The 16,957-nt window shown below is 35.6% G+C and overlaps 1 protein-coding gene across 2 annotated transcripts in view; it reads right to left on the reverse strand.

Annotated features, from left to right (window-relative positions):
- LOC141520652 (catenin alpha-3-like) overlaps positions 1-16,957 on the reverse strand; it is a 1,797,877-nt gene that overhangs the window by 851,018 nt on the left and 929,902 nt on the right. For both annotated transcript variants that reach the window (XM_074232362.1, XM_074232363.1), the window contains exon 9: positions 7,634-7,786. In XM_074232362.1, the coding sequence (XP_074088463.1) occupies positions 7,634-7,786 (153 nt within the window). The remainder of the gene's footprint in view (positions 1-7,633; positions 7,787-16,957) is intronic.

Here is a 16,957-nt window from a genome sequence, read left to right on the forward strand (position 1 = left end):
ATGTTAGTACACACGCCAAGTGGAGAGTGAGTTAGACCTAGAATTAAACAGGAGGAAAGCAGTAGGATGGATTGCCTGTAGGGAAATTATCCTGTTCTTTGAATGACCCCAAAATTCTCCAGAAAACCAACACCTATCTTCTGTTGCCAGTATTTATTTGTGTGATTTTCTTTCCCAATGATGCAGCAAAATGACTGGTCAAGAACAGTCCTTGCTCAAGAGATTTAACAAAGTATGCATAGATGTAAATACATACAGGATTCAGGGTCTAAGAGAGGGGGCCCTTTATCTTAGCAAGTAATCCCCCTTGTTTTGATAGAGAAAGAAAATTCAAAGCTGGTGAGACCATTTATACAAAAGTTCTGTCATAGATCAGGGTCTTCTAAGAGAAGAGACAACCCTTCTAGAAATCAGAAAGATTCTCATCTAAAGTCATCTTTCTTGGCACGTGGGCTTTTCTAAAACTGGCACACCATTCTGTGAGTGGGAACAATATGTTTTGTAGGATGGAGGGAAGTATTCTAATTAAATGTCCACCCACTTTTTCCTCCTGATAAAAGACTCCCCTGGAACTTGCTAAAATAAGGTTCCCCAAGACAGATGAATTTTTGATGAGTAAGTCAAAACACCAAGAAAACCTACACTAGCTATTAGGGTAGCAATATTGTTTCCTGATTGAGAGAGATCTTTGAAGGATTATATCACCATCACCACCACCATCACCCACCATCAGCAGCAGCAGCAGCATCACCATCATCATCAACATCGTAATTGTCGTATTATCACCATCATTATCGAAATATTTTTGTTATTATTCTTTTTCTCTATCCACAATCCTTTTCTTCATCCTGATGATTATATTCTTTTTTTCCATCTTTACCAATATTACCATTGACAACTGCGATTAAAAAATTCATGGGCTGCAGCTGAGATTGCATTGTTTCCCTGAGATTCCAACAGTTGAATTCAATAAATATACTGAACACAAATTGCAATGTGATTCTGAAATAATGGGAAGGTCTTTTTAAAAAGAGCTGATTTAAGAAGAAGATTAAATAATAGTAATTAAAATAAACAATACCACACACTGAAAGCAGTGCCTTTCTTATACCTAATAGTTTTATTGCCACCTTGAAGCCCTAGTGAAGTTCTCAGAGGAGCACAAAGCACATTAAAGATACTGCAGAAATTTACCAACCTCCCTAGGAGCTAGGTTTAGAGCAGAAATTAGTGGCGGAAACTTTACTTAGGTTGGGAATGTTTATAGCTATCACCAGGGGGAGTTACTTAAGTATATAGTTGTTTAACCACTGAGCTCAGATATATGAATATAAAGTAGAGATTGGAAGGAAAATTGGTATGCTACTGGCACCTTAGAGGGGGTACCACAGTGCCTGGCAAACAGAAAGGGCTTAATAAACGTTGGTTGAATTTAAATGGATTGGATAGAGTAGCTAATTCAACCCTCTAATTTTACAGATAAGGTAACAGCTTATTAGAAGTGGTTTGGCAGTGTAAGATTTCTGGAATTAGAGAATCCTACAAAGGAGAAGAACTTCAAATAGTCAATAAACCTCTCTGTTAGCTCTTGCATTAATGGTGAATCCCCTGCCCACAAAGGCGGTCCAATAGCTCTTTGTAAATGTTTGGACATTCTTCCTTATTCTGGGCCAAAATATTCTCTCTTATAACACATATTTGGATCCTACTTCTGACTTCTGGGATGAAGCAAAAGAGGGCTAAACTTTTTTTTCCCCTATGACAGTTTATCATATTTTTGTTCCTTGGGACAATGGTACTTCCAAAATCTTCTCTTCACTAGGCAAAAAACAAAAAAGAGAAAAAATAAACTCTAGCTCCTTCAATATTTCCCCAAAAGAAGTGAGAGAAAATTTCACAGACAAATATTTTTGAAGGATCATGACAGGTAGCTAACATTCAAATTCATCTGTTCATTCAAAATATTTATTGAATATATTCCATGTTTATGATGATGTCTGTCCTTTGTCATCAAAGAAGACCATGACCTTAGGGATATGATGCCATGGCAAGCTCATGAATTAGATTTGAGTGGGGGGGGAGTTCTGCGATAAGTCACCAGCCTCACTTTCTCCTTCAGAACTATCAGGATTCAGTGGCCAGATATAAACAGGATGACTTGCCCTGGATGCAAGGCAGAGTTAAGTGACTCACTCAAGGTCACACTGCTAATTAGTGTCAAGTGCCTTCCTGAGGCCAGATTCAAATTCCCATTCTCCTGACTCCAAGGCCAGTGCTTTATCAACTCACCTACCTGCCCTCCTATGTCTATAGTGTCTTCTGGGAACTGGGGGTAACTAAGAAGACAACCAAGTCTTTGTGCCTAAATTCCTGATTATGGTGAATTTTGAAAAATGTTAAATGAATGTCTTGATTGATAGAAGTTAAGATTTGTATATATATACAAATATATATGTATATATTGTATATATATTTAGAATGTATATATATATGTATATATGTATATATTGTATATATATTTAGAAAATATCCTAACTGACTATGATGGAGTAATTTAAGTTCTAGAGTCCAAAAATTCAGTCAGTCCTTTCAATGTGTATGACCCTCCACTAGGGTTGGCAGGATTGATGTAAGACCAGATTTTTAATACTTCACTTAAATTTTATGTTCAGATACCTGCTTTATCATTCAGTCATTAACCCAATCCAGCTCTTTATCTTACTGGTACATCTACCTATTCCTCTGTTCTTAGATCAGCACCTTTCCCAGTGAACCTGAGCTATTCACCTCTATGCCCAGGTATTTCCAAACAGGCCTTTAGTACCTCTAAAATTTAATCTACTCATTTTAGGAATGACTGCCCTAGGGCCATCACCAAGTTGAAGGAAGAATAAGTATCTACAACTTAATCCATTTATCTCTATATTTATACTGTCTGACCCTAGACACTGGACTATGCTTCAGTTTTATGTCTCAGGCAGAAACGAACTCAGGTTGCTTTATGATCTGCATGCTGTAACCTATACATCAGCTCCCTTCTCTTCTTCCACACACCACAACAAAATCTCATGCAATGGACAGCTTTCCTTTTTTCATGTTGTATTCCCCTGTCCTTCCTTAAAAGGGAAAACTTTTATTAAAAAAAAACATCCCTATGCCTGTGAGGAAATAAAAGTTTAATTTTTTTATTCAACCATTCATCATCCTCTTGGAAAAACTCTCACTTTATTCAGTAATCCACTGTTTATTAATCTAAGCAGATCTATGTGTGGGGTAACATACTGGGCAAGTTTCATAGTTGATGTCCCAAGAAAATTTTTGAACAGAATGGGAATTCTCTATAAAGAATGAGATCTTATGGATAAGAATTTTTACGCATACTAGTTTTGAGAATTCACTGATCTCTAGAAAACTACCATCCCTCCTCAGTGGACATAATAATAAAAAAGAATGTTTTGGTATATTCTTTCTCTTCCCTCCCCCCCCATCAACACAGAATACCTCTTTCTCAAATTTTGATGATATGTAATTGAATGATCAACCCACTTTTCTTGAACAGATACCAAGTGATTAAATCTGATGATGAGGAGAGAGGTCTAGACGACTAGTGGTGAATTGTAGAGTCCTTTCAGTGATTCCAAGTTACTTATTGTCATATAAATTTCATATTCTCTCAGTGAGGTCACATCTCCATTAAAGTAGTCCTCCACTGATATTTCCCTGGTAGTCCATCATAAACCAACAACATCACAGATGGAGCAACAATTTAGGAATCCAAAGAGCAATGGTAAGGCACAGGCTAGGTATAAATACTGACTGGTCTATTCAATTTGCCTGAAATGCTTCAATACCATATTCATTAATGTTGCTGACTTTCATCTTTCCTTACTTCCATCTATCCTTTTTAAAGCTGTCTAACTGATATTTTTAAATATTGAACTTCTCCTTTGCTCAACATTGCCTCTAAGACAAATTTCAGAATATTTTCTTTGGTATTTATTTCCCGGTATGACCTGATTCCTACCTCCCTTTCTATTTATTTTTATTACTCCCTATGCATTGAACATTCATGTCATAGTGGTTTGTTTTAACATTTTTTCATATAACATCTCATTCCTATACCCATGCTTCTGCACATGCTCTCCCCCATATCTGAGATGTTCTTCCTCCTTACCTGTGTCTTTTACAATCTCTAGATCAATCCAAGAGTCAAATCACATGTCATTTTTGCTCCAGCCTTTGCTGGTCCTTTCAACCATTAGCATTTTTACAAACTTCAATTCATTTTCCGAATTGTCTATATTATTGTCTATTGTCTATCTTACAGTGAAGGGGCAACTGGGTGACACAGTAGATGGAGTATTAAGCCTAGAATCAGGAAGATTCATTTTCCTGAGTTCCAGTGTGGTGTAGATACTTAATAGTTGTGTAATCTTGGACAAATCACTTAACCACCCATTTGCCTCCATTTTTTCATCTGTCAAATGATCTGATGAAGAAAACAGCATATCATGGGAGGGATCCCAAAGAGTAGGACATGCCTGAAAACCGACTGAACAGCAATAATATGTACATACATTGGTGACTTTTCAGGGGTGCATAGTCACATGCTAATGTTGCACAGTATTCAATAGATGTGTCCCAAGCTGTTTGGACCTTAAAAAATAATCGCTTGGGTAATTTCTCCATAACTTACATCTGAAATCACTCATACACGTATGAACCTGCTGCCCTACATTCACCCAAGGAAAGGAATAATACTATAGTATGAACATAAAGAAGTTTGAGACCCTTTGGTGGATATGCCGCTTTTCCCCCAGTCAAATGCAATTTTTTTCAGTACAGGGACTCTTGTCACACATTGGCCTTGTATCTTAGAAATCTAACAGAATATTTAGTTAATAATACTTTCTTAACAAATGTCTGAATTGAATTGAACTGAAAGCGAGACTAAAGATGGCGTCAATCCCTGAATGGGCAATGAGTTGGATAGGTCATGTACCAGAAGCAATGAAGGAGAGCAGATTATAGTCCAGGAGATGGACAGGTGGTCATAAAATAGCAAAATCATCAGAAGATAGATTATCTGTGCAGAAGAGACAGGCAATAGCTCCACTGGATGAGAAAACATGAATAATGGAATAATGAGAGCACCGATCCATCAGTACCTGTTAAGTGCAAACCTAAATATCGCTGGAAGATTTCTATAATCACCTTTGTCTTTTCTTTTAAAGAGGAGCAGCTAGGTGACATAGAAGGAAAAAAGTACCAGGCCTGATATCAGAAAGACTCCTCTTCCTGAATTTAAATATCTCTTTAGACACTAGCTATGTGACCCTGGACAAGTCACTTAATTCTTTTTTGCCTCAGTTCCTGCATCTTCAGAAAGAGATGGGGAAAGAAATGACAAACTCCTCCAATATCCTTTTCAAGAAAAACCCTAAATCAGATCATAAAGAGTCAGATGCTACTAAAATGACTGAACCACCACAAATTAATTTTAAAGAGTGTGGTCCAGCAGTTAGAGCATTTGGAGTCATGAAGTCCTAAATTCATTTTCTTCTCTCAGGCTCTTTCCAGCTAAGGAATGAGTAGGTCACGTAACTGTTTTTGTCCTCAGTTTCTGATTATAATATGAAAGTCATTGAATAAGATGATGTCAAAGAACCACAGAAGCTATAAAGCTATTATCTATAATTCCATGATGCTAAGAGGTCATAATTTATTGAAAATATCTGACAAACACAATTTGTCAAATTAATTTTTTTTTATTTTTACAAATCTCTGACAAGCTCAGAAGAAACATTAAAACTTTCAAAGTTAGCATTGCAAAGAGCAGGCCCCCATATCCCTACCCCTGGAAGCCATAAAAATATTTAAGGGTTTCTGGATCCTGATGCTAAATAACTGGTCTGGAAAGTTCTTTCTGAGGAGGTAGGAGGTTGGACGTGTGCACAGGAGGTGACTTTTTTAATAAGGGGAATTGGAACTATTCTTTGAAAAAAGAGACAGTGGATAGCAGGTTTCTGCTATGGACCCATCTGCCTCAATGTTTGCAGTAAATTAGTTATGATTTTCTAAATTATTTTGGTTAGACAACTTCTTTCAAACACGGCATTTCTAGGGGGTGATCACCATCCCATCTGTAATTTTTTTCATTTTCTTTCCCAAGACATCAAAGATGAGAGGCAAAGGAATCTCTGTTTCAACCATATCTGTTCTTGCCTATATTTATATTTCTTAAGAAAATGAATGTAAATTTCTTCCTTTAGAATTCCTCAAGAATAAAAGAATTTTTCAAAAACAGTAATGTTGTGGGTTTTGTTCCATTAAATTGTTTAAGATTATAAAGTCACAGGGAAATTTAGAACTGGAAAGGAATGTGGAGAGCATCTAAATTGAGTGCCTATCTGTGACCCAGGGATTCCTGAGTGGGTAGAAGGACGCAAAATTATTATAATAGATCTGGGACTACATAAGACAATATCACTTCTGAAGACAATAATAATTCTCTTGTATAAATGCCCCACTGTATTTTAGATGTAGGTAAATGTTACTGTGATTCATAAAACAGAAATTCATAGAAAATGTCATTGAATTCATAAGAGCCTTTTGTCACTCTGCATTTTTGCAAAAATAGATGTTATTAATATAACTACTCAAGTTGCACAGACAAATTTAGACCTATTTTCAATAAAAAGTCTTCCTAATCATGAAACAGATTGATAAATAGAATGAACTACCTCTCAATATAGTGGGTCCCCCTTCTTGGGAAATCTTCATACTGAACCTATCCTAGAGTTCTGCATTGACTAGAAAGCCACTGATATCTCTTCTAATTTAAGATTCTATATTTCTGAAAAATGTTCATAAATTAACCCCATAACATTTTATAAATAGATATCCTGACTGGAAGAGCTTGTTAGCCAATAATCTATTACAATACTTCTATTTTTCTTTCACCTGAGTGTACCAAGGCCCAGCAAAGGGAAATGATTAGCTCAGGGTCACAAAGTTAGAAGATGGGAAAGATAAGATTAAACCCAAGTATTCCGGCTCCAAGTTCAGAATCCTTTCAATTTGGTCACTCTACATCTCCAAAAAATAAAATAAAATAAAATGAACTAGGAAATTTATGAACCTTGTCTTAAAAGGAAAGAAATTGTCTTTTATAGGCAGTATGGTTCTTACTTATGCTCTACAAAATGTTTTAGCCACATCATTTCTTCAAGTGTAATTGCATTTCCCTTCAATGGAAGATTCATTACTCTATCTCTTACTATATATGCATATATGAATGATATATGTTTACACCATACTTAAATTTTCTAGGGAAAACTAGAGGAAAAGGCGTCTATAATCCTAAATTCTAGTTTTATTTCTTATTACTAAGTAATTATGAAACTTTGGTCAAGTTGGTTATTTATCTTGAAAACAAAAGAATTGGATTAGATGCTCTCTAAGGAAATCAGGGTAATTACCGAAGAATATTTCAAACATTTTTAAAGGTATCTAATAAGATGCTTTCATTTGTTAGCACCCCTGTGTCACTGGCACTACCAGGAGATCTTGCAATAAAACAAACAGCTGCTCACATTCCAGCTTCTATGTCAAAGCAGAGTTGGAAACTTACCTCCACAAGTCGGTTGGTGTGCTCACGAAATATAGCAGCATATTCTTTCATTTCCTTTTCCCTTCCATTCTTGGCTGCTTCAATGAGAACCAGAAGTGGCACTGTTGTATCCAAGAAAGAGTCTGATACATGGTCAATAATGGCCTTACGGAGCTGCAGAAAGGGGGAGAAAACACCATTTTGGTTATGCTTTAGTTTGTCCTTCATTCTGTAAACTGCATTAGTTATAATGTTAAATTAGATCTGGAAATGACCTTGTATGGTTCCCATCCCTGGGCTTTTGCACCAGGATCCTTCCTTCCTGGAATGCATTCTCTTCTTATCTTTCTTTGTCTCTTAAAATTCCTAGACTCCTTCAAAATTCAGATTGTTGCACTCTACATTCAGCATTTGCTGATCTTCCCAAATAATGAGGGGCTTTCTTCACATATTAATAGCAGTAATAATAATAAAAAACAATAACAAAAATAATAATTCAATAACATGCAAAAAGTTATATATATATGTATGTATGTATGTGTGTGTGTGTGTGTGTGTGTATATATATATATATATATATATATATATATATATATATATATATATGTATGTTCTTCCCCCAGAATGAAGACCAAGACCAAGGCTCTTTTTCCTTTGCTTCTGCATCAATTATCGAAGGACCCAGATAAGTTGTTTAATCTTTGAGGTGACAGAAAATCATGAATTGATTGGTTAGGTGAGACGGTCAGATCTGCCCTTTAGGAAGAGTGATTTGACAGTTGAATGGAGAATGAACTGGAGTGGATAAAACACAAGGCAGGGAAAAGAATTAGTAGGCAGGGAAAATAATCCATAGATGAGATGGTTACAGTCTATATCAGTGTAGTGGCAATGTCACGGGAGAGAAGAGGACTTGCTCAAGAGATGATGCAAAAGTGATATCAACTGGGCCCAGCAATACCTTGGATAGCAGCAGGCAAAATGAGCTATCAAGTGTGACTCAAAGGAAGGCGGTCTCTATGATTAGTGATAGGGAAGCTCAAAAGAGAGAAGAGTTTTGAACTGAGTTCAGGATGTCGACAGAGCATTCAATTTGAGATGAGAGGAGCACAGGACAGACATAGAGAAAGAGATCTTTGTATCATCACCATAAAGATGTTAATAATCTATAGCATAAATAATAAATATTGTGTATTATATAATAAATATAAATAAATAATACACTTTAAGACCTGATGGGATGACCAAGTAAAAGCATACGGAGGGGGATAAAATGCTATTAAAGAAAAAACCATGGAAGGAAAGAACAATTTATAATAATGATAATTTAATATTAAATATTACTCACCAAATATAAATGAATGATAAATTATAAGAGCTGACAAGTAAAAGTATAAAGAAGGAGATGAAATACCACTGAAGGAAAGAATAATTTAAAATAATAATAATCAATATATATTATATTACAAATATAAATAATAAACTATAAGAGCTGAAAGGACAGTCAAGTGACAGCATAGAGGGGGAGATGAAACACTATTGAAGGAAAGGACAAAGGACAATTCACAATAATAATAATATTAATTATAAAATGAATGTAGATAAATAACAAATCATAGAGCTGATAGGATGCCCAAGTAAAAGCAAAAAGAGTGCGATGAAATGATATTAAGGGAAAGAATATATGTAATAATAATGATTTAATAATAATAAATATTATATATTATATAACAAATATCAATAAATAATGGACTATGAGAGCTGATAGGATGGTCAAGTAACAGCAAAGGGAGGGAGATGAAATGCTACTGAGGGAAAGGACAACTTTCCGCACAACAGCCTGGATAATAGACAAAACAAGAGTCATTATTCCCATTTATAGAAGAGAAAACTGAATCCCAGAAAAGTGACATCAGCCGTCCATGGTCATCTAGGTGAATCTTTTGTACTGGACCTCTAGCCCAGGGCTCCTGACTCTGAAGCCACTATTCTTGAGGCTGTATCCCACAGCCTCCCTAGAGCAAGAAGACTCCTCGCCATGAGAATGACAGCTGCAGAATGGAAAAACGTCCTGTGAGGATAGTGAGTGTTCCCTGATGAAGACAGTAAATCCAGTCTTATCACAATCATATGATTGCTCTTCAAAGGCCCCTATTTTTCATCTCATTATGCTTAACTCAGAGGTCAGATTCTAAGTTAGAGCATCCCTATTTGCCAAAAGAAAGTCCCAGCATTAAAATGTTTACCCGCTTATGTACACATGAGTCTACATCATGTATTTTCATAATTGCAAAATTACAAAATGTTTTCTACCTTGTTGGAGGAGCTGACAATAAATTTTGATTAGCTAAATTGTAGACTTCATGGTAATTAAACCAACTGAGATCACCGATTATGCCAGTTGATAACAGATTAATAGAGCAAGGAGAATTATAAATGAGCCTGATGTCCAATTTTCTCCATTTACATTAATTGTTCTTGCACTCCCAGCTTAAATTATTAAACAAGTCGAACATTCTGCTACAAATTAGTTCTTTTAAATTAGATTTCATGTAAGCTCATAAGTGACAGTCAGGCAATTACCCAGCTACACAGATACTTGCTGAGTTCTAAACCCACCCAAGAAAAATGAATACGTTTTACTCATCGAATGCTGAGCCCTCTGAGACAATCTGGCAAGATAGTATGAGAATGTGTCTGTTAGCAGCAATGATAATAAAAGTCCCCAAAAGGATTAGAGGAAGGGGATGGTGTCCTTGTTGAATGTAGCCATTCCTACCTATAAATCAAAGAGCCATCTTCCAGAATGAAAAATTGTAATGTTCTTTATATCCAAATACATAAATGCATATAATAAATATATAACCGTAAATCTATGCAATAATAGGTGCTTATACATTTAGAAATACAAACATATGTAGACATAGATTGTATGTGTGTCTATTCGTGTTTCTACCCAGACACACAATGATCTGTTGAAAACAAAGAAAACTGAATCTTGTTCTGAGAATGATGAAAACGAGTAAAGCATGTTCAGGGTTAAGAGTAAAGGAATTCTTTGCCCATCAAACTTTCCTCTCATTGTGCTTAACTCAGAAGTCAGATACTAAGTCAGATCATCCCTATTTGCCAAATCATATTTCATAAATCATAATTTTATATTATATATTTCATAATATTTCATAAAATCAGAGATGCCAGAAACCATTTACTCTAACTTCCTTATTTAACCAAAAAAAAAAAGAAAAAGAAATTGAAGCTAGAGTTTAACCTAAAAGTCAGTTCAACTTCTACTTTGTGCTAGGGACTGAGGTAGGTGGCAGTACAGCAGATAGAGAAATGGGTCTGAAATATTTCAATTTAGTTTCATCTTCAGACCTTTACTGGCTGTGAGATCCTGGACAAGTGACCTAACTTTTGTTTGTAAAGTCTAAAATAAGGATACAGCACCTATCTCATAGAATTGTTTGGAAAATCAAATGAGATTATATTTTTAAATGAGAGAACAATATCTGGAACATAATAGGTTCTAAATAAATATTTATAAAAGACAAAAATGAGAAAACTGACTTTGATTAGGAAATAATTTGATAATCATTGAAGAGATGCATCTTTTAGTGATCTACTTTCTCCCTCAAAAGGTAAAGACCAAAAATCTTCCATTTCTTCTCACCTACAATGTGTCTCTTCATTATTCCCCCATTGTGGCTCCACTGAATGAATGGCAGCCTTCCTAAGGCTTTTGAATGTTCAGTTCCTACTAATACAGGTTGCTAGGAAGTAGCTAGATGACTCAGTGGATAGAGTTCTGAGACTGTGATTAGGAAGATCTGATTTTAAATCTGGCCTCAGACACTTAATAGTTATGTGATCTTGAGTAAATCACTTAATTTCTGTTTGCCTGTTTGCCTGACCTGGAGAAGGAAACCTCATGGACAGTACGGTGTCTGGGATCATAAAGAAGTCCACCGTGACTGAAGGATGGACAACACAGGCCCGTGATATCATCTCTCACTCTCCCAAGTTGACCAAGTCATCTTTTTTTTTCCAGTTATACATTTCCTAGATAGCATCCCTTCTGCAACTTCTTACATCCTATTTATACCCAATTGGAGTATCCGTAAGCATTGGGATCAGTCATACTTTTGGTTCCATTGTGGATCGGTGAGTTCCATGACGTGCAAGTATATAATTTCATCAACAACATATTAATCAAAAGATAAGTTTCTGCATCAGTCATAAGTTTAGAATTGTAAAAGAACAGATTATTTATGTCTTATTATTTTATTTGTCTTTTGTACTTGAAGACGACCATGCCATCAGGGAGGTGATACCATGATAAGTACATGAGTTGGATTTGAGTGAGGCGGAGCTGTGCTAAGTTACTGATCTCACTTTCTACTCCAGAGCCATCTGAGTCCAGAGACTAGATATGAAACAGGATGACTGGAGATGTCCCTGGTTGTGCAGAAATCAGGATTAAGACATTTGCCCAAGGGGTAGCTAGGTAGCTAGGTGGCACAGTGGACAGAGCACCAACCCTGAAGTCAGGAGGACCTGAGTTCAAATCCGACCTCAGACACTTAGCAATGACCTAGCTGTATGGCCTTTGACAAGTCACTTAACCCATTGCCTTGCAAAAAAAATTTAAAAAGAACTTGCCCAAAGTCACATAACTAGTAAGAGTCAATTATCTGAAACTAAGACTATATATACTCTACTCCTACTGACTCCAAGGCCAGTGCTCTATCTAATGCAACACCCAAAATTAAATGATGTTTATCCTTCAATTTCAAAGAAGTCCATGACATCAAGGAGATGATGCCATGAAATTGGATTTGAATGAGTGGGGCTGTGATAAGTCACAGCCTCACTTTTTCCTATGGAATCACCAAGGATCCATACATGGAGCATAAAGATAAAAAGAGGAGGAGAGTAGAAAGTGGGAAAGGAAAAAAGGAAGTGCAAAGAAGAATATTAGGAAGAGGAGGCAAAAAGAAAGGAGAGCTATATATTATTTTGAGTTTGAAAAGTGTTTTGTATCCAACTATCTTGTCTAGTTAAATGGTTCTGTTTTGTGGATGGGAAAATTGATGTGCAGAGAGGTCAGAGTCAGACATTCCACAGGGGGAAAGATGCATTCAAGTCATCTGACTGCAAAACCAGCACTTTTGTCTTTTGTACCACTTTTCCTTATTTGTATAAGTGTATATAATATATAATAATATATTATTATATTGTTATGTATTTAATATATGATAGTTATATATACATATCTATTTATATTTCACACCTACAGTATGGAAACATACAAAATAGAGGATAGAAGAAGTTTAAATATAAAGTGATCTTTATCCTCTGGGAAATCTGGGATGGTTATCTGAAAAAGTCTCAGAGAGCTACAATTAGAAGCAGTAAACATATAAAATGAATATCTGCACAATGTCTTCAAGAAATGATGGCTAATGATAGTTCATCAGGGAAGTCTTGCCATATTTGGTGGTATTGAAACTAGGTTTTGAAGAAATATCTATTTCATTCTTTCACTGGACAGATGAAGGTCTATAGGTACAGAATGGCATATATACTCTCAGTCTCAATGTCCCAAAGGCTACATTAATTTTATTTTACTTTTAAAAATTTATTGCAAGGGAAGGTTCACTGGGGATTAAGGGAGAAGTATGTCTTTTTTTGGTAAAGATTTTATTTATTTTGAGTTTTACAATATTTCCCCTAATCTTACTTCCCTCCCCCCACCACCCACAGAAGGCAGAGGTATGTCTTGAAATGTGTGATAGAAAAAGAAAAAGGTATCAAGAAAATAAGAAGAAAAAAGAAATGGATAGAAAGACTTCAGGATACATGAAAAGAAATGGACAAAAAGACTCCAGGATATTTGAAGTCTAGTACTTGGTAGGTGACCATAATGGGGAGGGGTAAGAAGTGAAGTCCTGGGGAGGGTTAACTGGGGCAGAAAAAAGAGAAGGTGAAGTAGCTATTTCCTAATTTTAACAGACACATTTTGTTCATTAGGTGCCAAGTTCGATTGCCTCTATTACTGAAGAAATCTAAATGCTGTCAACCACTTTCTGGAATCCTGGGCAAAAGCCCTGTTAAGCCTGCCATGTTATTGCCTAGAATATTATTTCTCTCTATATTTTTTGGCAAGACAATGGGAGCAATTGACTTGCTCAAGATCACACAGCTAAGTAAGGGTTAAGTGTCTGAGGTCGCATTTGAACTAAGGCCCTCCTGACATCAGGGCTGGTACTCTATCCACTGGACCACCTAGCTGCCCCTTTCTATCTTTTATCCCCCAACAGCCCCTTCCCTGATTGACTTTCTCTTCCCCACCTTTCATTCTCTAAATATCTTTCCCAGCTTTCATTTAACCCTTCTGAAGAAGTTTTTAGACTGAAGCAAGCAAGATGCTGGGTATCTATCTAAACAGTAAATCCTGAGATACAGATAATGCACCATTAATCCCCAAAGAAGCTTTTTTACACAAACGCTTCACAATAGTTTATGGTCCAGCAAATGCAGAATCCATTTCCACGTCAGGTGTATTGCCTACTAGCCAATGGAAAGATGACAACAGATTAGACATAGAATTAGAAGACATTAAGCAGAAGAACCTTATGGAAGGATCTGCTGCCAAACACTCCTAATTCTGTTTTGAAAGAGGCTGAAGTTGTTGACATAATTACAATACCCAGCATCATGGAGGAAGTGAGCCTGGATTACCACATATGCCCTTCCATCAGTTCTAACAATATGGATTTGGAGTGTGCTATGACACTCCACTCCCACTCCCCCAATCAGGAAGAATAGGTCATTTCTAAATGATACTCAATTCATCCCAAACAACCTTCTCATTTCCATGATCCAGTAACATATCTTATTGGACTGTACAATCAGTAGGGAAAAGTTAAGACTTCAGAAATGATAGTGTATGGGTTTCAGGAGACCAAGAAGGAAAATCAGCATGCCCAAGCTGCCATTTACCTTTGCCATTTCTCTTGTGATTAGGGCTGTTTCCTCTTTTGCTGTTATGAACTCAGTCTGTCGAACTTTATCAAGGTCTACTTGGACTGCAATACCAATAACCCCGTTTTATAGATGAAGAAACTAAGATTCAAAGAGGCTAAATCCCATATATATATACATATATGTGTATATATGTATATATATGAACACACACATTCACATACCCAGTCTATAGTAGGTAGTAAATGAAGTACATTTTCTTCTGACTTCTGCTCAATAAACTTTCCATCCCCTTCCCAATTATCTCAATTTAATAGATAAGGAAACTGTGACTAAGAGGTGTGACATTTCTTCCCCAGAGTCCTATGACTCTGGAAATAAAAGCTGTATCATGAAAATAAAGCTATAGGAGATAAACTGGAGTTTATTGAGCAGGAGCTCAAATATTTAGGAATTATATATATATATATAATATTATATATAATACTTTATATATATACAATATATATATGTATGTATGTATGTATGTATGTATGTATGTATATATTCACTTTGATAGTTGGGGGAAGAGCAGATGGAGAGGGAAAAGACCAGAAGCCAGATGACCAAATCACTTAACTTCTCTCTGCTTCAGTTTTCTTATCTGTAAAATGAGGGAGTTGAACTCAATTGATGCATTCTAAGTGCTCGTTCTCCTCCAAATCTATGCTCCTATGATCATCTATCCCTGAACAACTAGGAGGCTATTGCAAAAGTACAGATGATGACAAGTGACAAGGGTCACTAGACCCTCATCATCACTAGACAATGGCCAAAATCCCTTCTTTCCTGTTCCCTGTCTTCCCACCTCTGAGAACTCAGTGATCATCTAAACCAACATTTTCACATTAATACTGAGGACATGAAAGTGGAAGAATACTAAGTTAATTTCCAAGGTCCCATTATAGGAGAGGTAAAAATCCAGGTCTTTTGATTTCAAAACTTATACCTGATCATAAAACTATGAAATACCTAAATTGATATATGAATCTGACTCCTGGGCAGTTAGATGGCACAGTGGATAGAGTACCTGACCAGAGGTCAGGAAGACTCATCTTCCTGAACTCAAATCTGGTCTCAGAAACTTATAAATGTGTGATCCTGAGTAAGTCACTTATCCCACTTTGCCTCAGTTTCCTCATCTGAAAAATGAGTTGAAGAAAGACATGGCAAATCATATCTATGCCAAGGGAACTCCAAATAGGGTCACAGAGAGCCAGTCAAAACTGAAAGGACTCAATAACAACAAAATGTGACTCCACACCCAGCGTCCTTCCTTTTATCTCAAGCACCTCTCACAAGTAGCTGATGGCATGGATAGCAACTAAAAAGAAGGGTCTAATCTTTCAAGTCAACTAGAACAGAAATATGACTGCTGAGCAAATAGATCATTAATCTTGACTCCTTTCCAAAATCCTGTTGCATTTGCCACTTGTCTTTACCATATTTGTACTTAACACTTCTAACAGATATGAGACTGCTGAGTTCTTGAATTTTTCTAAGAAAACCTTTTTACTCCTTCCCGTGAAATTACTTTCCATATTTACAAGGTATTAGAACAGATGTATATAAACAACATGAATGTGCACACATATGTGTTTTTGTATATATGAAAAATACATACATACAAATCTATCCAATTATATAGATATATGTATTTATCTATACTATATAATATATTATAATATATAATACAATATGTTATATATAATATCATGTATTACATATATTACTATATATAATATATCTATACTATACAATATAATAATATATTATAATATATATTATATTATATATTACAAATAACATTATTATATTACATATAATATAATAACATATTTATCTATACAATAAAATATATGTTATAAGTTATATTATATGCTGCATATAATATTTATCTCTGCTATATAATATCAATGATTTTTGCATATAAGTATAAATATGAATGTATATAAAAAGCTTTATAACTGATGTATGCACATACATGTAAATATGCATATATTTCTGTATATTTCAAATGAAATGAAGGCTTTTCAAAACCTCCCTTCAAGTCTTAAAAGAATCTCAACTTGGAGCTGGCTAGGGGTGGGACACAGAAGAAGTTAACAAGCAGAAAGTTGAGGCAAGGAAGAAGAGGTTAAGACCCCAGGAGTAAAACTTTATATCTTGATGGTATTTTATCAGTAAGCAGTACAGATATAAAAAATCTGAATGATAGCTCTAAAATTAAGACTCATTAGGAGCAGCAAGCTGAATAGAGCATTGGCCCTGTAGTCAGGAGGAAGAGTTCAATCCAGCCTCAGACACTTAATACTTACT

The sequence above is a fragment of the Macrotis lagotis genome, chromosome 4 (genome assembly GCF_037893015.1).
Source record: "Macrotis lagotis isolate mMagLag1 chromosome 4, bilby.v1.9.chrom.fasta, whole genome shotgun sequence".
NCBI lineage: Eukaryota > Metazoa > Chordata > Mammalia > Peramelemorphia > Peramelidae > Macrotis > Macrotis lagotis.